At 40.5% G+C, this 27,790-nt stretch overlaps 1 protein-coding gene across 1 annotated transcript in view; it reads left to right on the top strand.

Moving 5' to 3' along the window:
* LOC150085112 (pleckstrin homology domain-containing family H member 1-like) overlaps positions 1-27,790 on the top strand; it is a 919,142-nt gene that overhangs the window by 493,424 nt on the left and 397,928 nt on the right. The window contains exon 3 of the mRNA XM_090376468.1: positions 22,543-22,701. Coding sequence (XP_090232594.1) covers positions 22,543-22,701 — 159 coding nt within the window. The remainder of the gene's footprint in view (positions 1-22,542; positions 22,702-27,790) is intronic.

Below are 27,790 nucleotides of genomic sequence, written 5' to 3' on the forward strand. Positions count from 1 at the left end.
CCAGGGGTTCTCATTTCCGGAGATAGACACCAGAGTTTGCCACGATTGCTTTTTGTTTTTGCGAATTTCTTTAGTATATTCATTTCTGACTGTGCGGTAAGCTTCCCTGGCTGACGTAATCTCTTGGGAGGACATCGTCGCCCTTGCCCGCTGGAACATTTTCCTAGCATGGTGGACCCTTCTTCTTAGATCGTCTAGCTGGTGGTTCCACCAAGGGACAGCATACCTGTAGGGCCTTCTGCGTGGGATGGAAAGGTCGCAGACGCTTCTGATAGTAGCGGTAATGCTTTTTACACAGTCATCCGAAGTTTGTGTGTCAAAGAGTGGAATATCTTCAGGGAGTCTCGTTGACAGTTCAGTTCGAAAGCGCTCCCAGTCAGCCTTCTTGACGTTTTAACGTATCACATCTCTGGGGACTGGAGGGGTACGTTCCAGAGAGCCAACCAGGGAGAATGAAATCGCTCTGTGGTCCGACGTAGTCCAGGATTCTTGAACAGTCCATCTGGCGGGCTTGCCAGCAATATCTGGAGTCGCCGCTGTAACGTCAATGTTGCATTCCCAGAGGGGGCCGCTGTAGGTGTGGAGATGACCAGGGCGGTTTATAACTTGAAGTCCTGTTGTGAGGAAGAAATCTTCAAGTCGTGCACCATTCCTATGAGCAGACCTGTCAGGTGTGTGACTGTGCCAAAACACAGATCGGCAGTTTGCATCCATGGCTATTAGCAACCGCCCCCTGAAAGAAGTTGGAGAGCTGTCTGGATAATTGAGATTGCTGGGGCAATATCTTCTCCAGGATGGGTATATAAGGACAACAAGAAGAGCGGGCCCAGCGGAGTTATAATTTGTGCGCAGGCACTGTTTGCAGTACAGAGTGGCGTTATCTTGGTGGTAGTGATATCTGGATTTCTGACTATTATTGCAGCCCAAGGGTTCTCTGTTGTGCAATAAACTGTTTTGTATGTTGCAGGATACCCTGTAACCACTCCCGACCGGACATAGGGTTCTTGAAGTAGGACCACATCTATTTGATTTTCCTCTATTTTTACTTTTAGCTGGTCGGCTACCCCCCTAGCTCTCTGTGCATTTTGTTGGACAATTCTTTTTTCTTTGTAGTTATTGGTTAAAGGGGCTCTATCCATAGTTGATTCTCATTTGGTACAGACTTTTAGCTTTTAGGTATACTGGACAGTTTCCATCCCTGATTGAGTGCTGGTGGGGCGCCTTGGCCACCTTACAGTTGGCACAGGTTGGTGGTTGATCAGGTGGTGGCTGGGCAGTCCCTGTATCCATGCCCTTTTTGGGCACAGTGGCCACACGTCGACTCTCGCTGGTTGCATGTGTGCGAAGTGTGGCCAAAGCGAAGACATTTATAGCATTTGGGGACAGGAATATGTTCTTTAAATCTGTGGCTTCCCCAGCCAATGAAAATACGGCTCTGCGTTCCTAGGATTTGCCATGCTCTAGTAGAGAGATGGATTACCCAGTTTACGTTAGAGTGAGTTTTTGATTTAGTCTTGTATTTTGGAGTGAGTGACGTCATCTTCTTCTGCGTTTTCATGTAAGTGCAGGCTGAGGTTTTTACTGTAAATATCTTCTGCAAGTTCTTCAGGAGTGACGTCCTGATCTACGTCAAACACTACGATTGAAGGCCCTTTTTTCTGGGGAACTTCTGCCTTTAGTCCAAACTTGGTCATATTGGCATTGTTAAGGATAGTTTGTGCCTTCTCCCTGGTGTCTGTTTCTATCACCACACCTGGGTGCCTGGTCTTCCGGATACTCCTAATCTTGACAGTCTTCATTTGTTCCTTTAGATTAGCTGTCAGGGTCTCTTTGACGGCTTCACTAGTGTCAAGCTGCGCATCCTCTACCGGTTTAATCAAAACGATGTGCGATTCTGGCTTTCGTTTTGTCCTCTTGGTCTGGGAAATGTCAGGTTTATGGTCGAATATAGGTAAGGCAAATATGCTTGATCTGATGTCAACTAAAATAAATAAATATTGATACATGATCAGGTATATCATCAGGGGACGACGCCTGACCACGTATCAGGAACTGCGTTTCTATACTTGGCCATATAGTAGAAGAAAAGTGATAGGCCAAAAAGCAACGAAAATGAAATTAGCACATTCTAAATATATATATAGGTTAAAAATGTTTTATGACTTGAAAAATAAAGTAACAATAAGAACAATTTTAATACAAACTTTTAACTTTTTTATTGTACAATAAAAAGGTATTAGAGTAAAATTTAAACACTTAACAAATTAAGTTTAAGTATGCTTTCATATTACACGTTTTCTTGGTTTATTATTATCATCAGAAATTTTTATCACTACTTTAAAAAATATTTACATTGAAAATGAGGCCCTCTTCGGGTGAGGCCCCCGGCGATGGTCGGTTTGGCCGTAGCGTTAACGCGGTCCTGCCTGTGTCCTTTGTGCTTTCACAGATAAAATTCCAATCCTGAATCATTCCCAGTGGACACAATGTACCTTTACCCGTCTTCATTTCTTTCTTTTGTTTGGATGTTTAATTGTAGGTTAAATTGTAGTAAGAAACAGCCCCAGTGCCGACCATTTCCTAATGTTATCCATCATTCCATATCCTGAAGCGAATTTAATATTGCGATGGGCAATAATTTTTGGTGGAATCTGTTTTATGAAGGAGAGAAGAATAAACTGAAACTTTTGTGTAAAGGAGTAATTCCATTGGCTAAAGATTGATTAAGTGGAGAATATAAGGACAGATAACACTAATTCCATTGGCTAAAGATTAAGTGGAGAATATAAGGACAGATAACACTAATGAGCAATGTGATAATCAACTTGCCTTAGACCTTTTAACTCGCTGGCTCATCACAATTTCTAATTATGCAGCCTCAAAGAAAATAAGGATCTCTGAACGTACGAGAGGATGGTGGACTCCTGAGCTGAGCAACAGTTTTAAGCTTAAACAGGAACTGTACAAACAGTGGAAAATGACAGGACTAGCTCCGGACCGAATTGCGTACTCCAAAGGACGAGCAAGCTTCAACCGCCTCAAGTCTCAAGCCATAAAACATCACATTGAAACCACACTTCATAAGGGCTGTCCATCATACCGACAGAAATACTGTGAACTCCCTCCACAGTTTGATCCTGAAAGGTGGATGGACTTTATTGCACGAGTTCAGCAAAACCAACATGGGCCCAGTGATATTCCCATGTCTGATGATGATGTGCCCAGAGATGCACTTGAAACCATTCAATTAACAAGACAAGACCTTTTATCTGCGATTAATAAGTTGCCTGCAACTGGTATAGCGGGAATCGACAAAGTACCACAATTTATCATTAAATGTTTGAGCCTATTTCTAAGTGATCCCCTCCTAATAATTTTCAATAGCATATTAAAAGGAGAATTTTTCCCTCCAACATGGAATTTATATTCTGTTAGGCCACTCCCAAAAGTTTCCCAGCCAACTGAAACCAGGCACTTTAGACCCATCTCTCGTTCCTCATGTCTATTGAAATTACCTGAAAACACTTACCACGCACATTCTCCCGCACAGGCCCCAGCAAATTCATTATTCGTTACAAAACAGATCAACAGTTAGTAACCTGATTATGACTACTAATGCAATCCTTGGATCATTTGAGGAGAAAGAAGAAATGGCAATCACATATCTTGATTTACAAGCTGCGTTCGATAGTGTTCACATCCCAGCCTTGCTCAAACTCCTTCGAAATTACTATCACATCACAGGCCCAGTATTGAAGTTTCTGACATCCCTTCTTCAGAATAGAATCATCCAAATGTACATAGGAAAGCAAAGGTATACTAGACAAATACAAGCAGGCGTTCCACAAGGAGTCCTGTCCGGAATTCTTTTCACTGCTATCATCTACCCACTAATACACAATAGAACAGATATGATATCATATGCAGATGATTTAAAGATCTTCACAAAAATAAATTTGACCGATGAAGCCAAAAACGCCACAGTAACCATCAACAAGACCTTATCAGAAGTACAGCAGTACCTCAAGAATTTTGACCTGCAAGTGAACCCTGAGAAATCTGCCATCATGGTATTCTCTCTTAAACCCATACCAACCATAATTCAGCCTGCGATTGACGGAGTCCCGATCCCCTGCGTTGAAAAGCAGAGATCTGGGTGTGATCTTCGACAGAAAATTACGATTCCATCACCATATAGAAGAACTCTGTGCTAAATTCAACAAGAAACGGTGGGTTGCCAAGCAGCCCTTGCTACACATTCACAACAGAAACCTGATAAAAATGTATATCAGGATGATGATTTTTGGAAGTGTACTGTATGGAGTAGAGTTGTGGGGCTCAGCTGCAGACACCACAATTAAACCATTAAAAGCCGCTGAATACTGGCTCCTGAAGTGGGCAACCTGGAAGTGTCATCTCCCACCACAGCAGCGCACAACACCGATGGCCAACGCACTGAATTTAACCAGGTTTTCAGCATTAATGCACGAGAGAAGACTCATCTTCACCGTAAAAATGATTGCCGGGAGAGTCTCAGCACCCAACGTTTGGGACACCGTGTGCTGGCGGATTCCCCAACCAGGTCTCCGCTCCACTCCCAAGCTTCTTGCTCTTCCTTCGAGACTACATTAGAAAGATCGGTTCCTCCCTTATCAGAAGCTCCATCTGGTTCAATCCCTGGATGCTGACTTATTTAAAATCATAGATGATAAAAAGTATAGACGGATCATCCTAGATCTGCACGTGGTCTCCACAACTACCAACTGATCTCAGATCGTTATGGCGGGGCAAGAGACTCTCAGAAAACTGGACTTGAGGAAAATCTTTTGTTATCATAATTTGTTATTTTTGTTATTTTGTATTGGTTTTCCTTTCAAGTCAATGTTATCTGCTATGAGTACTTTTTTTTTTTTTTTTTTATTATATAATTTGCTTATAATTAATCTTTACAATTCCTTTATTATCTCTGCCGTTTGTTAACCCCTGGCATGGTGCCGTGAAGGGTATTGTATGGTCGTGGTACCTGCGTGTACCGGTGAACTGTACAATAAAGATCTTATTTATTTATTTAATAGTTTTTAAGGTGGTAGATGACTTTCATCAACCGGTGAAATACCACCACTTTGCTTATTGGAGTATTGAAGTGGTGAAACCCATGTTTACTCTCTAGAGCAAAGTTTCCGGCATCCCCCCCCCCTCCCCCCATACTTCTCCTTCGACCCATGCACGGTACTAAGTACTATAGGTTTTGATACCTTTCGTGGTTGGGGTTTTCATAAAAAAAAAAAAAAAAAAAAAAAAGTTCTTTTCCAGAAAGTATGAGGTATTCTATTAGGTCTGTACAAAAGCCTTTCTTCAAGTGCTCCACACCAGCAACGTCATCTGATCAGATTGAGAACATCTGTTCCTTTTGAAGCCAAACTGAAACCCGAAAGATGATAATTCCCGCTGATAATTCCCTTAATCAGAAACCTGGCTATAATCTTTCCCAAAGCTCGATCTATATGACTCCGAATCTGTCAGCTTCTCTTTAGCATTTTTTTTTTTTTTTTTATCTTATTATCGTCCCGTTCTTTCGAAAGGACACATTCCCTAAGACAAGTATTGTACAGTTCATGCAAATTTCCATTTTACTTTCTGAAAACTTTTTTTTTTTTTATCATGTCAACTTCCAGCTCGTCTTTTTTCCTGGAACCTTATCAGTCCTACGAGAATATGAGGCTCCAGGAAGACGCTTCCTTGAACTCATGCGCAATAAATTCTTCCATTTTCCGATACTCTCACATTCTGTATTTTCCCTTCTAATTTTTGACCTTTATGTTACTCATAATTTGATAATAAGATATTTTTGAAAATTTAATTCAAATACATTTCAGAATGCTCCCAACAGCATGAAGCAAACAGCCATCCACGCATGCGCTTAACGTGCATGCATGGCTTCGCTCACAGATTACTACTCTGTGGCTTCGCTACTGATGCTGTGGCGTTCCAAACATGGCTTACGAAGGATAGTTAATAAATTGGGCAAAAGTCTACCACAATCTTGCCGTTTATTCGCCATGAAAAAAATAAGTATCGAACTAAAAAAAAAAGAAGAAATAAATGCAAAAATAAAATAAACGAAAGAAAAATCTTTCGTCGCTCTCATACGATGATAAATCTAAAAATAAACGATTAAGCAGATCTTTTTGGATTTAATATAGTAGTAAAGGAATGTTCTAACGGAAAAAAAAAAAAAGACTGTTTTTTTGGCACTACTGTACTAGTAGAAATCACCAATGGCTGCACTGCTGCTCTACATGTACCGAAGAGGATGGAGTGGAATTGCTAGTAGATGTTTGCAGTGTGAAATTGCCGGTTCTACACACAGTGTATAAGAATTAGTAGAGGCATACGATACATAAAAACCAAGCTTATGCAGCATCAGCCAAAAAAAAAAAAAAACCGCTCCCATTTCACCCCTCCGTTCGTTCCAAATACCTGACCAGCTTAGCCTTAAATTTATTTAGGCTATCAACTTCCACAACAAAAGATGGAAGTCTGTTTCACCAACCAACTACCCGCTGGCTAAAGGCAAACTTCCGCACACCTATTCTACAACTGTCTTTCCTCGATTTCAGTTTATGCCCCCTCAAGTTCTTAATCTGAGCAAGAGGAGGAGTCCCATCAGCACTAGAGCTTGATCAATCCATCAAATCCTTAAACACCTCAACCTGATCACCTCGCAGATAGCTAGTCTCCAGACGCAGTAATTTGCAAAACTAAAACCTTTCTTCGTTCCATTCACTAATCTTGCTGTCCTCCTCTCTACTCGTTCCAACAGCTCTACAACCTTCTTAAAACGAGGCCTCCAGACCTGTTACGTTTGTTATGTTTGTTTGTTATTTGGTTTTTAGGAGCATTTAGCAACTAAGGCCATATTGCTCCGGGATATGCAGTGGTCATTCCCTGACCTTTCCGCATTCTCCGTATTTGGTGGTGACGGGCTCGAACCCCGGTCTAATCAAGAAGCGTGTGCTATGCACTGCTGCTCCTTCCCACCTGGCTACTGAGGCGCGAGACCTGTTACAGTACTCAAAGTGTGGCCTGACCATTGCTTTATACAAGGGGATAATCATCTCCTTATCCCTGCTAGAAAAATTCCTGTATATCATTGACAAGACACCATGAGCTACTATTGCAGACCGTCTGCACTGCTCAGAAAACTTCATATCTGCCTGCACAAATACCCCCAGGTCCTTTTCATTTTCTACCACTGTCAGCGTAATACCACAGTATTGATACGTTACTCTGGGGTTACTGCATTCCATATGTAGTACTTTACATTTGTAAATGTTAAACTTCATTTGCCACCTCTCAGCCCATCTGCTGAACCTTTCCAGATCCTGTTGCAGCAGCATAGCATCAGTAGTGTCCTTAACATCCCTGCCAACCTTCGTATCGCCTGCAAATTTGGACATTAAGTGTGATATACCATCATCAATATCAATAAATACAGAAAACAACACTGTACCCTGAGGGACTCCACTAATAACATTAGTCCACGTTGAGCAGTGTCCATTGATTACCACTCTCTGTCTTCTGCCACTCAACCATCCCTTTATCCATAGCAGCAATTTGCCTCCAATGCCACACTTCTCCAATTTGTGCAGCAGTCTTCCATGTGCAACAGTATCAAAATCATTTCTAAGATCCAAATATATGATATCAAAGTTATTCCCTGCATCCAGTTCCTTTGTGACCACATCATAATATCCAATAAAATTGGTCAGACAAGCCTTCCCCTTAACAAACCCACGCTGTGTCCGAGCTAAAACTGAAGTCTTGTCTAGATGATCCTGCAGTACTTCTTTAACCAGTGCCTCCATTAATTTCCCTGGAACAGAAGTTAAACTAACAGGTCTATAATTACTTGTGTCGCCCTTTGATCCTTTATGAATTGGGACATCACATTTTCACATTTCCAGTCCATGGGTACCTCTCCTGAATCCTTTCTAAGATCCAAATATATTATGAAAGTTTCCAAGGAAGCTCTCATAATTATGGCTAAGGGTTTGCATACTTCCTTTGCTGCCTTCTTTAATATAACTGAATAGATCCCATCCACCCTGGGTGCCTTTTTTATGTTTATCTTCAACGACTTCTCCTCCACTTTGCTCTCAGTTATTACAAAATCATCTAGCTCACAGCTAGAGTTTAATTCACCTCTGGCATTCCCCTTCCCTGAACAACTCTGCATGTGTGAACATAGATGCAAAATACTCATTTAGTTTGTTAGCCACCTGAGCAGGATCATCAACAGTTGTACCATCAATATCCAGTGGGCCAATCTGATTCGTCCCTTTTCTTCTAGAGTTTACATAGGTAAAGAACTCTTTGCTGTTTTTCTTTGCATCCTTTGCCAAAGATTACTCATTATCTGCCTTTGCCTACCTAATCTTCTTTGTGACTTGATTACAGACCAGCTTATATCTGTCATAGGCTTCCATGTCACCAAGTAGCGTAGCTACCCTTTTTCTGGCCCGGAGGCAAAGAACATGTTCGGGCCCTTAATTAATGAAAATTGCAAAAAGGAGAGACAGCCAATGAAGCTGGGCCCATAAAGGGCCCGGGCCCGGCCCGGAGGCAATTGGCTTGCCTTCCTACATGGTAGCTACGCCACTGATGTCGCCCATTAATTTATATGTATCCCATGCCTTTTTCTTTTCTGCCATATGTCTCATTAGTTCATCTGACGTCCATTTAGGCCTACACTTTGAACAATATTTCTTAGTTGGTATGTAAAGCCTAGTAGCTTCCAAGATAAGGTCTTTGAATGCTTCCCATTTAGAATTTGCCGTTGGTAACATCATCAGTTGGTCCCACTGTATAGAATTTAAATACTGTCTCAGTTCTCCGTAGTTGCCTCTACGAAAGCAAAAACCCTTCCCTTTACCCCTGATGGTAGTTACCTCTTTGAGTAAATCCGACTTCAGCACACTGTGATCACTGCCACCTAGTGGTTCCTTTATCTGCAGGTTTTTAATGGATGAAGAATCAGTACTGATAATCAGATCAAGAGTATTACTTCCTCTAGTTGCCTCACGAACATGCTGATGTAGCAAACAGTCATCCAATAAATCCACAAAAGCATTGCTAGTGTGTGAGTGACGAACCCAAAATTCCAGTCAATCTCTGGGAAATTAAAATCCCCTATTATAAGACTCTGATTTACTGGCCCACTCTATTTCCCTGTACAGTTTTTTATTATACTGTATTCATCAGTCATTAGGCCTATAACACACTCCCACTCTCAATTTTGATCTTCCAATGCTTATGTCACACCAAACTGACTCGACATTGCACTGTTCAGCGATGTCGACTGGCTGCACTTCCTTGGATTTTATATTTCTGAACTAATAGCATAACCGCAAGATGGATATATACTGTATTTTGTTTCCATCTTTGGTGTTCCTCTGGATATCCGAAATTGCTAAAAAATCAAACGTAGGCGACAACTGGTATTAGTAATCAGAAGCGCTTTTCCAGAGCAGTGTCTTAGAATGTTGTGGACTGGGCCATTGCAGTGTTAAGTTATTCTTGCAATTTTATGGAAAGATGACAGACAGATATATGAGCAGTGGCGGTAATCCATTACTTTAGCGTGGTGGCGGCACAGTTACGCCACACTGCTATAGGATTATCACTGAACTGCTCCGACTTGTGACTGAACCTGTGATTCCAATTTGTTAATCTGACGGAACATCGCTCACTTGCCATCTCTATGGAAGTTACGACATACTTTCGGGACCGTACTTGCACCACTCGGGATCCGATGCGCTAAGCTCTTGCGGAACCCCCTTTAAAATTACCAGAGTTAAAATAAATAATAAAAAATAAAATCTTTATGATCTTTATTTTCTAGGTACACGCAGGTACCCCATCTTTATAAACCTTTCACGGAACGAAGCTAGGGGTTAAAAAGCGGCAGAGATATCATCTCGCCGGAAATGTAATAAATAAATAATAGGATAAATAAATAACATACAGCAGATTGAATAAAATACAATAATAATAATACATCAAATTAAAATAATAAAATAAATTAAAATAACACAGGACAGTTTTCTAGAATTCAAATTTCCCTGAAATTTTTGCCAAACCCGTGCAATCTCACATCAGTTGATGGTTGTAGAACACACGTGCAAATCTAGGATGCACCCTATGTACTTTTTGTCATGAACAATTTTTCACAGGTCAGCGTCCAAGGACTGAGCTAGATGGCACTTCTGATAAGGGAGGAACCCTGGGGGCTCACATCTTGTGAGTATGGGCTTGGCACACCCAGGGTCCTGAGCTGGATATCATCATTCTTCTTTTTCTTGGTGATTCCCTTCTATACTTTTCTCTCTTTCCCTCTCTCAGGGTAACTCAGGATTTTTTTTTTTTTTGGCTGGTGGCTTCATATAGCTAATAATAACCGATCTTTAAAATGTAACCTGGACAGAAGAGCAAGAAGCTTGGGAGTGGGGCGGAGTGCTGGTTGGGGGATTCTCCAGCACACAGTGTCCCAAATGTTGGGTGCTGAGATTCTTCCAGTAATCATTTTGATGGTGAAGATTAGTCTTCTTTCATTCATTAAGGCTGCAAATCTGGTTAAATTCAGTGCTTTGGCCATCGGGGTTGTGTGAAGTTGTGGTAGGAGATGACACTTCCAGGTAGCCCATTTCAGGAGCCGATATTCCATGGCATTCAATGATTTGATTGTTGTGTCTGCGGCCAAGCCCCACAACTATACCTCATACAGTACACCTCTGAAGATCATCACCCTGAAATACGTTCTTATCAGATTTGTGTTATGAATATGTAGCAAGTGCTGCTTGGCAATCCACCATTTTCTGTTGAATTTAGCACAGAGTTGATGATGGAATCTTAATTTTTGATCAAAGATCACATCCAGGTCTTTCTGCTTTTCGACGCAGGGGATCAAGACTCCATCTATTGTCGGATGGAGTCTTGATCCCCTGCGTCGTAATTATGGTTGGTGTGGATTTCGGTGAGAAGTGAGAAGACCATTAGGATTTTGCAGGATTAATTTGCAGGTCAAATCTCATGAGGTACTGCTTTATTTCTGACAAAGTCTTGTTGATGGTTGCTGTTGTGTCTATTGCTTCATTGATTGATTTAATTTTGTTAAGAGCCTCAAGTCATTCGCATATAATAAGATATCTGGTTTGTTGTGTACTAGTGGGTTAGCTGTGAAAAGAATTCCAGACAGGACTCCCCCTTGTGGCATGCCTGCTTGTATTTGCCTACTATATGTCTGCTTTCCTATGGACATTTTGATGGTTCTATTCTGAAGAAGGGATTTCAGAAACTTCAGTACTTGGCCTGTGATAAGATAGTAATTTTGAAGGAGCTTAAGCAAGGCAGGGATGTTGACACTATCAAATGCTGCTTGTAGGTCCAGGTACAGTAGCGTAGCTACCCTTTATCAGGCCAGGAGGTAAAGAACATGTTCAGGCCCCTACTTAATTAATGAATATTGCAAAAAGCAGAGACAGCCAAGGACACCAGGCCCCTAAAGGGCTGAGCTTGGAGGCAATTGCCTTGCTTGCCTACATGGTAGCTATGCCACTGTCCAGGTATGTGATAAAATTTCTTCTTTCTCCTCAAATGATCCAAGGATGGCATTGGTGGTCATAAGCAGATTACTAATTGTTGATCTGTCGTGCAAAGCATAATGAATTTGATGTGGCCTGTGTGGGAGGATATGCATGGTAAGCATTTTCAGTACCATTTTCTCAGCTTCAGTAAACACGAGGAACGAGAGATGGGTCTAAAGTGCTTGGCTTCAGTTGGTTGGGAGATTTTTGGGAGTGGCTTAACAGAATACACGTTCCATGTTGGAGGGAAAAATTCTCCTTTTAATATGTTATTAAAAATTGTTAAGAGGGGATCAATTAGATATGGACTCAAACATTTTATGATAAACTGTGGAACTTTGTCAATCCCTGCAGTACCAGTTACAGGAAATTGATTAATTGCAGATATAAGGTCATGTCTTGTGATTAAGATGGTTGCAAGTACATCTCTGGGCACATCATTATCAAGCAGCAGAATATATCACTGGACTCATGGTTACCTCGCTGAAATTGTGTAATAAAGTCCATCCAGACATCAGGATCAAGCTGTGAGCAGAGATCACAATGTTTCTGTGGGTATGATGGGGCACCCTTACATAGTGTGACTTCAGCATGGTGTTTTATGGCTTGCGACTTGAGTCAGTGAAAGCTTGCTCATACTTTAGAGTACGCAGTTCAGTCTGGGATTTGTCCTGTTCTTTTCCATTGTTTGTGGAGTTGCTGTTTAATCTTAAAGCTGTTGCTGAGTTCAGGGGTCCACCATCCTCTTGTGCGTTCCGAGATCCTTATTTTCTTTGAAGCTACAAATTTAGAAATTGTGACAAGCCAGCTAGTTAACAGATCCAAGGCAAGTTGACTATCACCCTACTGAAGTGCATTCTAAGGAATTGCAGTGGCTGCTTCAAGGCATTTACTAGTGTTGATTAATTTTGGACTGGTTATTACCTTTGTGTGGACTCTTGTCAAGACTTTGTAGTTTGGAGTCGGAAAAGACAAGTTAATGAAAATTGGCATTTGATCAGATTGAAAGGCAGTTTCTGCTATTGTACTTGCACATATAAACATAATCAAAAATAAACAATTACTTTTACCGATCTGTTTTGTTTTTGAATTTGATCTTTTTTCTCGTTGCGTCAAAAAAAAAGATCAAAAAGAATTTGATCTTTTTTCTCATTTAGATACTCCAGATTCATATTTTGCTGCATTATTAACTGTGAAATTAAACTAAATTTCACAGTTTTCGGATCTCAGCTTATATAGATTCTGAAATCTGTGGGTAGTCAAATTAAAATAGTTTTGGTAGAACGAATAAAATTTCGATATATAACGAACAGATTTCGAGAAACCTGAGTACGTATTGTTCGCACCTCTGGCCTTTAGGCAATAGTAGTAGTGTAGAGGCACGTGGTGCAAGAAAGCAAGCTTTTGTAGCATCAGTCAGCCAGAAAAAAAAAATTTCACACATCCATTCCCTCTAAAAGTTTGTCCAATTGCTCTTGAAATTATTTAAGCTATCAACTTCGACAACGACACATGGAACTTTATTCCAGCAATCAACGACCCGCTGGCTAAAGCCAAATTGCCACACATCTATTCTACAACTGTCTTTCCTCAATTTGAATTTATGTCCCCTCAGGTTCATAATGACCAAGAGGAAGAATCTCATCAGAATTGAGCCTGCTCAACCCATTCAATGCCTTAGACACCTCAATCAGATCACCTTGCAGGCGCCTGTCTCCAGCTGCTGCAATTTGCAGAACTTTTTTTTAGCATTAGCATTAGTAGAGGCATTTGATGCAAGAAAGCAAGCTTATGCAGCATCAGCCAAAAAAAAAAAAAAAAAAACCCACTTCCACTTCACCCCTCTGTTCGTTCAAAATACCTGTCCAGCTGAGCCTTAAACTTATTTAGGCTATCAACCTCCACCACAAGGGATGGCAGTCTGTTCCACCAACCAACCACCCGCTGGCTAAAGGCAAATTTCCGCACGTCTATCCTACATCTGTCTTTCCTCAATTTGAATTTATGCCCTCTCAGGTGATTTTTCTGAGCTAGAGGAAGAATCCCATCAGCATTGAGCATGCTTAAACCATTCAAGGCTTTATACACCTCTATCAGATCACCTCGCTGGTGCCTAGTCTCCAGAAACTTAAGCCTTTCTTGGTAAGAGGACCCCCTTTGAAGGGGCAGGCTGTCCTACGAGTGCAAGGGGTGATTGTGCAGTCAAATATGAAGTTTGCTGAGCAGTGCAGATGGGCTGCCAGGCAGGTCATGGAGTCTTGCCAATGATATAATAGGAATTTTGCTAGCAGGAACAGGGAAGTGATAATCCCATTATACAAGGCAATGATCAGGCCACACCTAGAGTACTGTGTACTCATTTTAGGAAGGATGTAGAGTTACTAGAACGAGTACAAAGAAGGGCAACAAGATTGGTGAGGGGAACAAAGTGGTGCTCTTACCAAGAAAGGCTTACCAAGAAAGAAAGGTCATTAAGTTCTGCAAATTGCAGAACCTGGAGAGTAGACACCTGTGAGGTGATCTGATTGAGATTTATAAGGCCTTAAATGGATTTAACAAGCTGAATGCTGATTGGATTCTTCCTCTAGCTCAGACTAAGAACCTGAGGGGGCACAGTTTCAAATTGAGGAAAGATAGTTGTAGAATAAATGTGCGGAAATTTGCCTTTAGCCAGCAGGTAGTTGATTGGCGGAACAGGCTTCCATCTTTTGTTGGTTTTCGAAAGAATAGATCTTCCCTAGACCTCATGACAAAAGCTGAATCAATCATAAGGAATGCATTCATCAGAAATCAACATCTCATCATGATATGTCTTGATATAGAGAAGGCTTTTGATACCACTTGGCGATACGGTATCCTAAGAAATCTCCATTCTATTCATATGAGAGGGCACTTACCATATTTTATTCAAAGCTTTCTTTGACAGATCTTTCCAAGTTAAGTACCGGCAGGTTTTATCTCAAACATATATACAAGAAGGAGTCCCATAGGGCTGTTCTTAGTGCCACTCTGTTCTCACTATGGATAAACAATATCACAAACTGCATTCCAAACACCGTTGACTCATATCTCTATGTGGATGACCTTACCATATCCTGCCATTCCCAGAATATGAACTATATTGAGAGGCATCTACAAATATTCATAAACAACACTGAATTATGGATGGCACAAAATGGATACAGACTGTCAAGCCACAAATCTACAGCCATACATTTCTGCACAAAGCACAGAATGCATCCTGAACCAGAGTTACACTTGGCCAATCACCCTCTACCAATTGTGAACAGTATTCGTCTCCTAGGGCCAATTTTTGATAAGAAATTAAACTTCCAGGAGCACATAAAATATCTAAGAACCACATGCACAAAGAAAATGAATATACACCAGGTAATCTCCAGTACATCTTGGGATGCAGATCGTTATACCCTGCTCCACTTATATAAGTCCCTAATTAGATCTCGGCTAGACTACGGAGCACCTGCTTATGACTCAGCTAGGGAATGCACCTTAGCCCGTCTTACGCCCATCCAACATTCCTCTCTTGGGATAGCCCTAGGTGCATACAGAACATCACCAGTTCAAAGTCTTTATGTTGAGGCTCACGAACCTTCACTTAGCATCAGAAGAAAGATGTTGCTGATGAATTACTCAGCTAAAATTAAAAGCCTGCCTACTCATCCTGTTTGGCCACTCCTGAATGTCCTCAGTGGAAAACCCACTGTACAAATAAACCCAGAACAATTCGGCCTGCTAGTATCAGACTGCAGATTCTAGCAGAAAGCTGGAACATCCAATTTGATAATATCCTCAGAGAATCAAAAGATCCAGATCCCCTGTGGACTATCTTCACACTTTCTTCCAATGAATACCTTGAGCAATGGAGTAAAAGTTCCATAGCAAAGATTAACATCCAACAACTACATTATGCGCATACAAAAAAGTACCCCGAATTCACCAAGATCTATACTGATGGTTCAAACTCTGACAATCAAGTGGGTGAAGCTGCTGTCTTCCCTAATTCAACTGTCTTGTTTTCACTTCCAGCTGAATGTAGCAGTTATACCGCTGAGCTTCATGCCATTAAGCTTGCTCTGAAACACTGCTGTCAATAAATAAAAGTATAATATATACTGATTCACAAAGTGCTATTTTAGCTTTGAAAGACGCTTCCTCACCTAACAATCCTTTATTAAAACACATATGCTGATGCAGCTTCATGAGCATCAACAAACTGTTATCTTTTCTTGGATCCCTGGCCACAGTGGTATTCCAGGAAATGAATGTGCAGATGATGCTGCAAAGCATCCTTCCAATATAGCCTCAACAAATGATCTAGTCCCATATCCTGATTAAAGACACAAAATACGGAGAACATGCATGGAACAATGGACACTTCTGTGGAAAATGCAAACAAATAACGATCTATTTCAAATAAAATCCGAACCACAATTATGAACTTCTAGCCTTTGTAAAAATATAAAAGAAGTAATCTTAGCCAGAATCTGAATAGGTCGCACTCACCTCACTTATCTATATCTGCTTACAGGGAATGATCTTCCTCAGTGTGTGCACTGCTCACAACCACTTACAGTAAAACATATACTGCTGGAATGTAGCTTGTTTAACAATGCCTGATGGCTTTAAGTTTCATCCCAGATCTGCAACAACCTCTGTCTCTCAATAGCATCATAGGTAAAGAAGCAAATCTCTCTCTGAATTCTTTCTCTATTTGAAACAAATTCAAACAAATTCTTTCTCTATTTGAAACAAATTCGACTGTTTCTAACTGCTGTACAAGCAGTTCTTGTATGTAAAGTCCATTGATTTAGGAGGTGCAATATGGCATAAGTTGCCCTTGCACCAGAAAACACCACAACAACAACAACAACCAAATCTCCAGGTCCATTTCTGCCTGCAGCAAACTTGTAAAGCAGTTATCAGTTCAAACTAGATTTCGAACAGACTAAGAGTAGAAAACTTGCTTCTTGTCCAAATGGTAGCTGAGCATTCTAGTCTCTTGCCAATGCTATTGGCCCCAACTTTTGCCCATCTCTTATCAAAACCAAATGGCTCTATTGCCACCTCAGCTAAAGATAAAGTGACCTGCTAGCATCCTACTTTACTTCTAACTCATGCACTGATGATCATGGTAAACAACCTCCTACCATTCCCAGTAAATGCCATTCAATGCCTCCTATAGTCTTCTGTCAGAAGAATTTTGAACAGTCTTCTTCTTCTTCTTCTTCTTCTTCTTTTTTTTTTTCATATGAAGAAAGCGTTAGCATTAGTAGAGGCATATGATGCAAGAAAGCAAGCTTATGCAGCATCAGCCAAAAAAACAAAAAAAAAAATGCTCCCATTTTACCCTTCCGTTCGTTCGAAATAGCAGTCCAGCTGAGTCTTAAATTTATTTAGGTTATCAACTTCCACAACAAGGGATAGCCTGTTCCACCAACCAACTACCCACTGACTAAAGGAAAATTTCCACACATCTATCCTACCTATTTGAATTTATGCCCTCTCAGATGATTATTCTGAGCAAGAGGAAGAATTCCATCAGCATTGAGCATGCTCAAACATTTCAAAGCTTTATACACCTCTATCAGATCACCTCAAAGGTGTCTAGTCTCCAGACACTGTAATTTGCAAAACTTAAGCCTTTCTTCATAAGAGCAACCCTTTGTTCCATTCACTAATCTTGTTGCCCTTCTCTGTACTCATTCCAGCAGCTCTACATCCTTCTTGAAATGAGGCCTGCAGACCTGTATACAGTACTCAAGGTGTGGCCTGACCATCGCCTTATACAAAGGAATAATCACCTCCTTATCCTTGCTAGAAAAATTCCTGTATATCATTGACAAGACACTATGAGCAACTCTTGCAGCCCATCTGCACTACTCAGAAAACTTCATATCTGCCTGCACAATCACCCCCAGGTCCTTTTCATTCTCTACCACTGTCAGTGCAGTACCACAGAGTTGATACGTTGCTCTGGGATTCCTATTTCCCATATGTAGTACTTTACATTTGTCAATGTTAAACTTCATTTGCCACCTCTCAGCCCATCTGTTCAATCCTTCCAGATACTCCTGCAACAGCATACTGTAAGTAGTGTCCTTACCAACCCTGCCAACCTTTGTATCGTCTGCATACTTGGACATTAAGCTTGATATACCATCATTAATATCATTTATAAGTACAGAAAACAACAATGGACCCAACACTGAACCCTGAGGGACTCCACTAATAACATTAGTCCACAATGAGCAGTGTCCATTGATTACCACTCTCTTGTCTCCTCCCCCTCAACCACCCCTTTATCCATAGCAGCAACTTGCCTCCAATGCCACACTGCTCTAATTTGTGTAGCAGTCTTCCATGTGCAACAGTATCAAAAGCCTTTCTAAGATCCAAATATATAATATCAAAGTTATTCCCTGCATCCAGTTCTTTTGTGACTGCATCATAGTATCCAATCAAATTGGTCAGGCAAGACTTTCCCTTAACAAAACCATGCTCTGTCCGAGCTATAACTGAAGACTTGTCTAGATGATCCTCCAGTGCTTCTTTAACCAGTGACTCCATTAATTTTCCTGGAACAGAAGTTAAGCTCACAGGTCTATAATTACTTGTGTCAGCCTTTGATCCTCATTTGTGAATTGGGGTCACATTTGCACATTTCCAGTCTATGGGTACCTCCCCTGAGTCCAAGGAAGTTCTCATAATTATGGCTAAGGGTTTGCTTACTTCCTTTGCTGCCACCTTTAATATAACTGGATAGATCCCATCCACCCCAGGTGCCTTTCTTGTGTTTATCTTCAACAATTTCTCCTCCACTTTCCTCTACAAAATCATCTAGCTCACTGCCAGAGTTTACTTCCTCTCTGGCATTCCCCTTCCTGAATAATTCCTCATGTGTGAATCCAGATGCAAAATACTCGTTTAGTTTGTTAGCCACCTGAGCAGGATCTTCAACTGTTGAAACATCAATATCCGGTGGACCAATCTGATTCATCCCTTTCCTTCTAGAGTTTACATAGGTAAAGAACTCTTTTTCTGTTTTTCTTTGCATCCTTTGCCAACGATTTCTCATAATCTGCCTTTGCCTGCCTAATCTCCTTAGTGACTTGTTACAGACCAGCTTATATCTATCGTAGGCTTCTGCGTCACATGTTAATTTATATGTATCTCATGCATTTTTCTTCTCTGCCATATGTCACACTAGTTCATCTGACATCCATTTAGGCCTAAACCTTGAACAATATTTCTTAGTTGGTATGTAAAGCCTAGTAGCTTCCAAGATAAGTTCTTTGAATGCTCCTCGTTTTGAATTTGCCGTTGGTGACATCATCAGTTGGTCCCACTGTATAGAATTTAAATACTGTCTCAGACCATCATAGTCACCTTTAGAAAGCAAAAACCCTTCCCTTTACCCCTAATGGTAGTTACCTCTCTGAGTAAATCTTACTTCAGCACACTGTGATCACTGCCACCTAGTGGTTCATTTATCTGCAGATTCTTAATGCATGAAGAATCACTACTGATAATCAGATCAAGAGTATTACTTCCTCTAGTTGCCTCCCGAACATGCTGATGTAGAAAACAATCATCCAATAAATCCACAAAAGCCTTGCTAGTGTATGAGTGACCAACCCACAAATTCCAGTCAATAGCTGGAAAATTAAAATCCCCCATTATAAGACTCTCTGATTTACTGGCCCACTCTATTTCCCTGTACAGTTTCTTATTATACTCATCAGAGTCATTAGGCCTATAGCACACTCCTACTCTCAATTTTGATCTCCCAATGCTTATTTCACACCAAACTGACATAATGCTAATGTTAATGACACTGCACTGTCCAGCGATGTCGACTGGCTTCACTTCCTTGGATTTTATGTTTTTCTTAACTAATAGCATAGCTCCTCCCCCCTTCCTATCCTGTCTATCCTTTCTGTAGACGTTTTATTCCCCAAATTCCAGTTCTGCATTCCTTATATCTGTGTGACACCACGTCTCTGATATCCCAACAATATCTGCCTTTGATGTTTTGAGCAATACCTCAAATTCATCAAATTTATTTACCAAACTCCTAGCATTGGATTGGTGTACATGCAAGTATACATGCACCTGTTTCTATTCTTAGCTACCCTAACACAACCCATGTGTTTACTTGTACTGCAATGACTCCAAGCAGTCTCTGAAATATCCTGCATCTTGTTTTTCAGGCTTCTGCTCATTCCAATAGAAGCAGTGCAAGAATCTCTTTAACCTTTGCTAGTGGCTACTGTTAATCTATTAGTCTTTGTCTTCCCCCCAAGCTAGCAGCTTTCCGACCCACCTAACACTGCCTCGACAGCATTAGCAAATATTCTTGCACCCTTTCTATTTAAGGGTATCCCATCCCCGTAGAAGCAGTCTCTCCTGTTTACAAGCACAGACCAGGCTGAAAAAAATTCTACTCCTTAAGCCTTGCACAATCTTTCCAGGGCCGAATTGATAGATAATGCTCTCATCATATACTCCCTCCTATTGTGTCTGGGCAGAATTGCAGACACTTTCAAATTGAACCCTAATTCACGGCATCAGGATCTGGGAAAGGGCCAGATCCTGATGATATTTCTCCATTCTCAAAACCTGTGCTCCTCAGCTGACTACTATTGTTCTGTGTTGCTTTTTTATACTTTCTTATTCAACTGGTGTTTTCCCTTCTGCTAAATTTGCTTCTATCCTGCCAGTTCCTAAAAAGGGTGACAAACCTCTTTTATACAATTAACATCCCATTGCACTTACTTCTTCTCTTCAAAAGTAATGGAAAAATCTATTGACAACCAACTCCTAAACTACGTAGAAACCTTCCGTCTGAACATTTATTTCTCTGTTAGAGTTTGATAAACTTCTGGCATCTCCTTCCCTGACAAATTCCTCACGTGAATGTAGATGCAAAATAATCATTCAGTTTGTCAGCAACTTGAGCAGGATCATCAAGAGCTGAACCATCGATATCAGGTGGATCAGTTTGATTCATCCCCTTTCTTCTAGTGTTTACATAGGTAAAGAATTTCTTTGCTGTTTTTTTTTCTCATGATCTGCTTCGCTAGCATAACCTCCTTTGTGACTTGATCAGAGACTAGTTTATATCTGCCTTAGGGTTCTGTGTCACCTGATAATTATATGCATCCCATACATTTTTCTTCTTTGCCACATGTCTCAATAATTCATCTGACATCCATTCTTGCTCAGATATGTGATTAATTCTTGAATGCTTCCCATTTAGAATTTGCTGATGGTAACTTCATCAGTTAGTCACACTGCATAGAATTTAAGAAGTCTGAGACTACTGCCTTCACCTTTACAAAAGTAAATACCTTTCCGTGTACACTTGATAATAGTTACATCTTTGAGTAAATCCCAAATCAATATACAATGATCACTGCCAGATAGGGGTCTGTTATCTGCAAATTCTTAATACATGTTGAATCACTGTTCGTAATCAGATTAAGAGTATTACTCCCTCTTGTTGCCTCTATAACATGCTGATGTAGATAAGTCATCCATAAATCCACAAAAATCTTGCTAGTCTGTGACCAACCTTCAAGTTCCAGTCAATATATGTAAAATTGAAATCCCCCATTATAAGACATTCTGCTTCACTGGCCCCTCTATTTCTCTGTATAGTTGTTCGTTGTACTCATCAGAGTCAAAAAGGCAATGGTCAGGCCATGCCTTGAGTACTGCACACAGGTCTGAAGGCCTAATTTTAGGAAGGATCGTGAGTTGCTGGAGCATGTACAGTGAAGGGCATCAAGATTGGTGAGGGGAACGAAGGGGTCCTCTTACCAAGAAAGGCTTAAATTCTGAAATTACAGCAGCTGGAGACTAGGCACCTGTGAGGTGATCTGATTGAAGTGTATAAGGCCTTGAATGGGTTGGACACGATTAATTCTGATGAGATTCTTCCGCTTGCTCAGATTACGAGCCTGAGGGGATATAAATTCAAATTGAGTAAAGACAGTTGTAGAATAGATGTGCAGAAATTTGCCTTTAGCCAGCAGGTGGTTAATTGATGGAAAAAACTTCCATCTGTCGTTGTGGAAGTTGATAGCTTAAATAAATTCAAGGAGGAACTGTACAAACGTTTAGAGGGAATGGATGTGTGAAATTTTTTTTTTTTTTTTTTTTTGGCTGATGTTACATAAGCTCATATGCTTGCTTTCTTGATCACCTCCATTACTATACTATTGCTACTACTACTCTCATTTTTGCTTTCCTAGTGCCTATGTACCACCAAACTGACTCAATGTGATATATGTTACCCTATTCTTACAATCACAGTTTTTAAATTAGCTATAAGGCATTAGCTATATCCTAATGAAAATGTAAAATTTCTTAGCTAAAAACAAAAAAAAATAAATTAACACGTGATTAGAACCTTTAAGCTACTTATTTATCACAATTAAACCTTACTATTCCAGTGAACCACTAGTTATATGTAAAGATATTTGTGCCGAAACAGCGATACAAAACAGGTATGGGAAGCATGTCAAAGAATATGGTTAAGCCATTATGTCAGGCACAAATCTGTATTTTGGTGAAGATTTTTGGGTTCCTTCTCTTCTTGTGCAATTTATATAACGATTTCTGAGCAAGGATATGATTTCTGATAGAGTGACCAACTGTTTTTCTGATAGAGTAACCAACTGTTCTTTCTCTCTAGAGAGAGAGAGAGAGAGAGAGAGAGAGAGAGAGAACAGTTTCAATTAGGCTATTGAAAGGCCTATTCTTAGCGGCTATTGTGATCCTTAAAAAGAGATGCTTGCATCTCTTTTTAAGAGACCCACTTGACCTAGTAAATGGCTGCATTGTAATTAATGTTAAGTTCAATTTTCTTTAGGCCCGGCTGATGGAGCAGAAGCTGGTCGGGGCTACAAGAAATACAGACCAGTGTGGAGACACTAATGTCACACCAGCCACCGAATTTGATTCACTACAGCATACACGCATTTCAAAAGATCCTGTTATCACCACTCTTGAACAACAAGTAGAAGAACAGGTAAGGAGTATTCCATTTATTTTTTTCTTGGTATTTTAAAACTTACTAAAAACTGAGCCTGCCTAGTAGACAGTTTGTATATATGTTACTTGATTGTTCTACAGCTCTTTAAGAGCAAACTGCTTTTTTAGCTCTTTGTCTGGTTTCACCAGAATTTCGTTGAAGTTACTCCAAGGACTGCTTGGGAATATGTTAATATAACCTGATATTATAAATAACTTGTAAATTTTTAGTGAATCTGGAAGATTTCCTTACCCTATGCTAAAACTGACAAAACGGCTATTTGGTCAGTTTCAGGAGATTAAGAAAAACAGAAAAAAAAAAAAAAACAAAACCTACTTTTTAATGAAAATTCCAAACACAGATGCTATTGGAAGCAGCAGTGCCTATTACTGTATATAGGTTGAAGGTTGAGAAGATGAAAGAAGATACTTATTGATATTTAGACTTGAATTTCTTTAGATTCTAAGTTTTAGAAAATGTGTGTGAAGAGAGGCTTTTTCGCAAAATGGAAGTTGGAAGAATAAATGAAGAAGAAAAGTTGCTTGTGTGAGTTTGAAGTTGGCCAGTAAAAGGATGCTGACTAGTTGCACATGTTCAAATTGGTTTGGAAGAAAGTGAGGGGGGAATTATAGAAGCCAATTCAGAAGAACAGTGCCCATGGAAATATCTATAGAAAAAGCATGCAGCAAAAACACAATGTCTATGAGACAGAGTGGACATATGTGGACGTGTTTTTGTCCACATATGCTCCAGGAACTTCAGTTCCACTCCACTTTTTATCTCTGTGAAGAATGGTACCACTGAAAAACAGCCAGATATATGAATAATGTAGGTTTGTGGGTTCTGTCGTTGTGTTGTTCTGGCCACTTGGCTATCTGGAAGCATCAATCACCTAGAGAGAGATGATTCTGGGTATTCATCCACACAACGGGACGGCGGGCCAGTTCCAATGGAGCTCATACCCTCTTAGTTCGAGACTCAGACCCACTTGATGTTGCCAAAAGGTGGGCCAGATTCCTCTGTGGGCTCACTCCAGAGGAGGTGGAAAAACTTTCCTTTGGTGAATAAATAAATTAATTGAAAAAATAATAACAAATAAAAATAAAATAAAACATTATACTTCATTGTATTCCTGGATCCTGTGACAATTAACATCCTTTGTGATAGACAATGCCTTATCAAGCAAAATAGACTTAGTACAAATAAACAGATGGCTTAAGTTATACTGCATTACATAGGTATCCTAAGCTTGTAAAATATAATGTTCTATATCACAAGCCAGATCAAAATCAATTCAAATGTATACAGATCAGTACAAGCTCAGAGTCAAAAGATTGATGTAAATGGCATCACAAGATAACCACTGGCCCCTAAAACACAATGTGCACAAATTCCAACTGAGGAATATTACTCCCTAATAACTAACCCCGCTAGCCAAAGGAGAAGCATTATTCATGGCCATACTAATGATATTAAGAGTAGGAGACCGGCAGAATTACTTAACAAGTACAGGTCAGTGTTGAACAAAAGCCGAGAATTAGGGTTGAATTTGAAAGTGTCTGCAATTCTGCCCAGACACGATAGGAGGGAGTATATGATGAGAGCCTTGTCGATCAGTTCGGCCCTGGAAAGATTGTGCAAGGCTCAAGGGGTAGAATTTTTTTCAGCCTGGACTGTACTTGTTAACAGGAGAGATTGCTTCTACAGGGATGGGATACACTTAAATAGAAAGGGTGCAAGAATATTTGCTGATGCTATCGAGGCAGTGTTAGGTGGGTCGGAAAACTGCTAGCTTGGGGGGAGACAAAGACCAATAGATTGACAGTAGCCACTGGCAGAGGTGAAAGAGATTCTTGCACTGCTTCTATTAGAATGAGCAGAAGCCTGGAAAACAAGATGCATGATATTTCAGAGACTGCTGGGAGCCATTGTGGTACAAGTAAACACATGGGTTGTGTTAGGGTAGCTAAGAATAGAAACAGGTGCAGGTATACTTGCGTGTACACCAATGCTAGGAGTTTAGTAAACAAATTTGATGAATTTGAGGTATTGCTCAAAACAAAAAGGCAGATATTGTTGGGATATTAGAGACGTGGTGTCACACAGATATAAGGGATGCAGAACTGGAATTTGGGGAGTCTACAGAAAGGATAGACAGGATAGGAAGGGGGGAGGGGTTATGCTATTAGTTAAGAAACACATAAAAACCAAGGAAGTGAAGCCAGTCGACATCGCTGGACAGGGCAGTGTTGAGTCAGTTTGGTGTGACATAAGCATTGGGAGATCAAAATTGAGAGTAGGAGTGTGCTATAGGCCTAATGACTCTGATGAGTATAATAATTGGGTGCAAGAATATTTGCTGATGCTATCGAGGCAGTGTTAGGTGGGTCGGAAAACTGCTAGCTTGGGGGGAGACAAAGACCAATAGATTGACAGTAGCCACTGGCAGAGGTGAAAGAGATTCTTGCACTGCTTCTATTAGAATGAGCAGAAGCCTGAAAAACAAGATGCATGGTATTTCAGAGACTGCTGGGAGCCATTGCGGTACAAGTAAACACATGGGTTGTGTTAGGGTAGCTAAGAATAGAAACAGGTGCAGGTATACTTGCGTGTACACCAATGCTAGGAGTTTAGTAAATAAATTTGATGAATTTGAGGTATTGCTCAAAACATCGAAGGCAGATATTGTTGGGATATCAGAGACGTGGTGTCACACAGATATAAGGGATGCGGAACTGCAATTTGGGGAGTACAACGTCTACAGAAAGGATAGACAGGATAGGAAGGGGGGAGGTGTTATGCTATTAGTTAAGAAACACATAAAAACCAAGGAAGTGAAGCCAGTCGACATTGCTGGACAGTGCAGTGTGGAGTCAGTTTGGTGTGACATAAACATTGGGAGATCAAAATTGAGAGTAGGAGTGTGCTATAGGCCTAATGACTCTGATGAGTATAATAAGGAACTGTACAGGGAAATAGAGTGGGCCAGTAAATCAGAGTGTCTTATAATGGGAGATTTTAATTTCCCAGATATTGACTGGAATTTGGGGGCTGGTCACTCACACACTAGCAGGGCTTTTGTGGAATTATTGGATGATTGTTTTCTACATCAGCATGTTCGGGAGACAACTAGAGGGAGTAATACTCTTGATTTGATTATCAGCAATGATTCTTCATGCATTAAGAATCTGCAGATAAATGAACCACTAGGTGGCAGTGATCACAGTGTGCTGAAGTGGGATTTACTCAAAAAGGTAACTACCATTAGGGGTAAAGGGAAAGGTTATTGCTTCCGTAAAGGTGACTACGACGGACTGAGACAGTATTTAAATTCTATACAGTGGGACCAACTGATGATATTACCAACAGCAAATTCAAAATGGGAAGCATTCAAAGAACTTATCTTGGAAGCTACTAGGCTTTACATACCAACTAAGAAATATTGTTCAAGGTTTAGGCCAAAATGGATGTCAGATGAACTAATGAGGCATATGGCAGAGAAGAAAAATGCATGGGATACTTACAAATTAACACATGACACAGAAGCCTATGATAGATACAAGTTGATATGCAACCAAGTTACAAAGGAGGTTAGGCAGGCGAAGGCAGATTACGAGAAATCCTTGGAAAGGGATGCAAAGAAAAACAGCAAAGAGTTCTTTACTTATGTAAACTCTAGAAGGAAGGGGATGAATCAGATTGGTCCACTTGATATTGATGGGTCGAGTGTTGATGATCCTGCTCAGGTAGCTAACAAACTAAATGAATATTTTGCATCGACATTCACACATGAAGAGTTATTCAGCGAGTGGAATGCCAGAGGTGTATTCAACTCTAGCAGTAAGCTACAGAATCTTGAAATAACTGGGAGTAAAGTGGAGGAGAAATTGTTGAAGATAAACACAAGAAAGGCACCTGGGGTGGATGGGATCTATCCAGTTATATTAAAGGTGGCAGCAAAGGAAGTAAGCAAACCCTTAGCCATAATTATGAGAGCTTCCTTGGACTCAGGGGAGGTACCCATAGACTGGAAATGTGCAAATGTGACCCCAATTCACAAATGAGGATCAAAGGCTGACACAAGTAATTATAGCCCTGTGAGCTTAACTTCTGTTCCAGGAAAATTAATGGAGGCACTGGTTAAAGAAGCACTGCAGGATCATTTAGACAAGACTTCAGTTATAGCTCGGACACAGCATGGTTTTGTTAAGGGGAAGTCTTGCCTGACCAATTTGATTGGATGCTATGATGCAGTCACAAAAGAACTGGATGCAGGGAATAGCTTTGATATTATATACTTGGATCTTAGAAAGGCTTTTGATACTGTTGCACATGGAAGACTGCTACACAAATTGGAGCAGTGTGACATTGGAGGCAAATTGCTGCTATGGATAAAGGGGTGGTTGAGGGGGAGAAGACAGAGAGTGGTAATCAATGGACACTGCTCATCGTGGACTAATCTTATTAGTGGAGTCCCTCAGGGCTCAGTGTTGGGTCCATTATTGTTTTCTGTATTTATAAATGATATTGATGATGGTATATCAAGCTTAATGTCCAAGTTTGCAGACGATACAAAGGTTGGCAGGGTTGTCAAGGACACTACTGACACTATGCTGCTGCAACAGGATCTGGAAAGGTTGTGCAGATGGGCTGAGAGGTGGCAAATGAAGTTTAACATTGACAAATGTAAAGTACTACACATGGGAAACAGCAACCCCAGAGCAACGTATCAACCCTGTGGTACTACACTGACAGTGGTAGAGAATGAAAGGGACTTGGGGGTGGTTGTGCAGGCAGATATGAAGTTCTCTGAGCAGTGCAGACGGGCTGCAAGAGTACCTCATGGAGTATTGTCAATGATATACAGGAATTTTTCCAGCAGGGATAAGGAGGTGATTATTCCCTTGTATAAGGGAATGGTTAGGCCACACCTAGAGTACTGTATACAGGTCTGGAGGCCTCATTTCAAGAAGGATGTAGAGCTGCTGGAACGAGTACAGAGAAGGGCAACAAGATTAGTGAATGGAACAAAGGGATGCTCTTACGAAGAAAGGCTTAAGTTTTGCAAATTACAGTGTCTGGAGAC

Source organism: Mastigoproctus giganteus, chromosome 6 (assembly GCF_048544385.1).
Source record: "Mastigoproctus giganteus isolate SK-2022 chromosome 6, ASM4854438v1, whole genome shotgun sequence".
NCBI lineage: Eukaryota > Metazoa > Arthropoda > Arachnida > Uropygi > Thelyphonidae > Mastigoproctus > Mastigoproctus giganteus.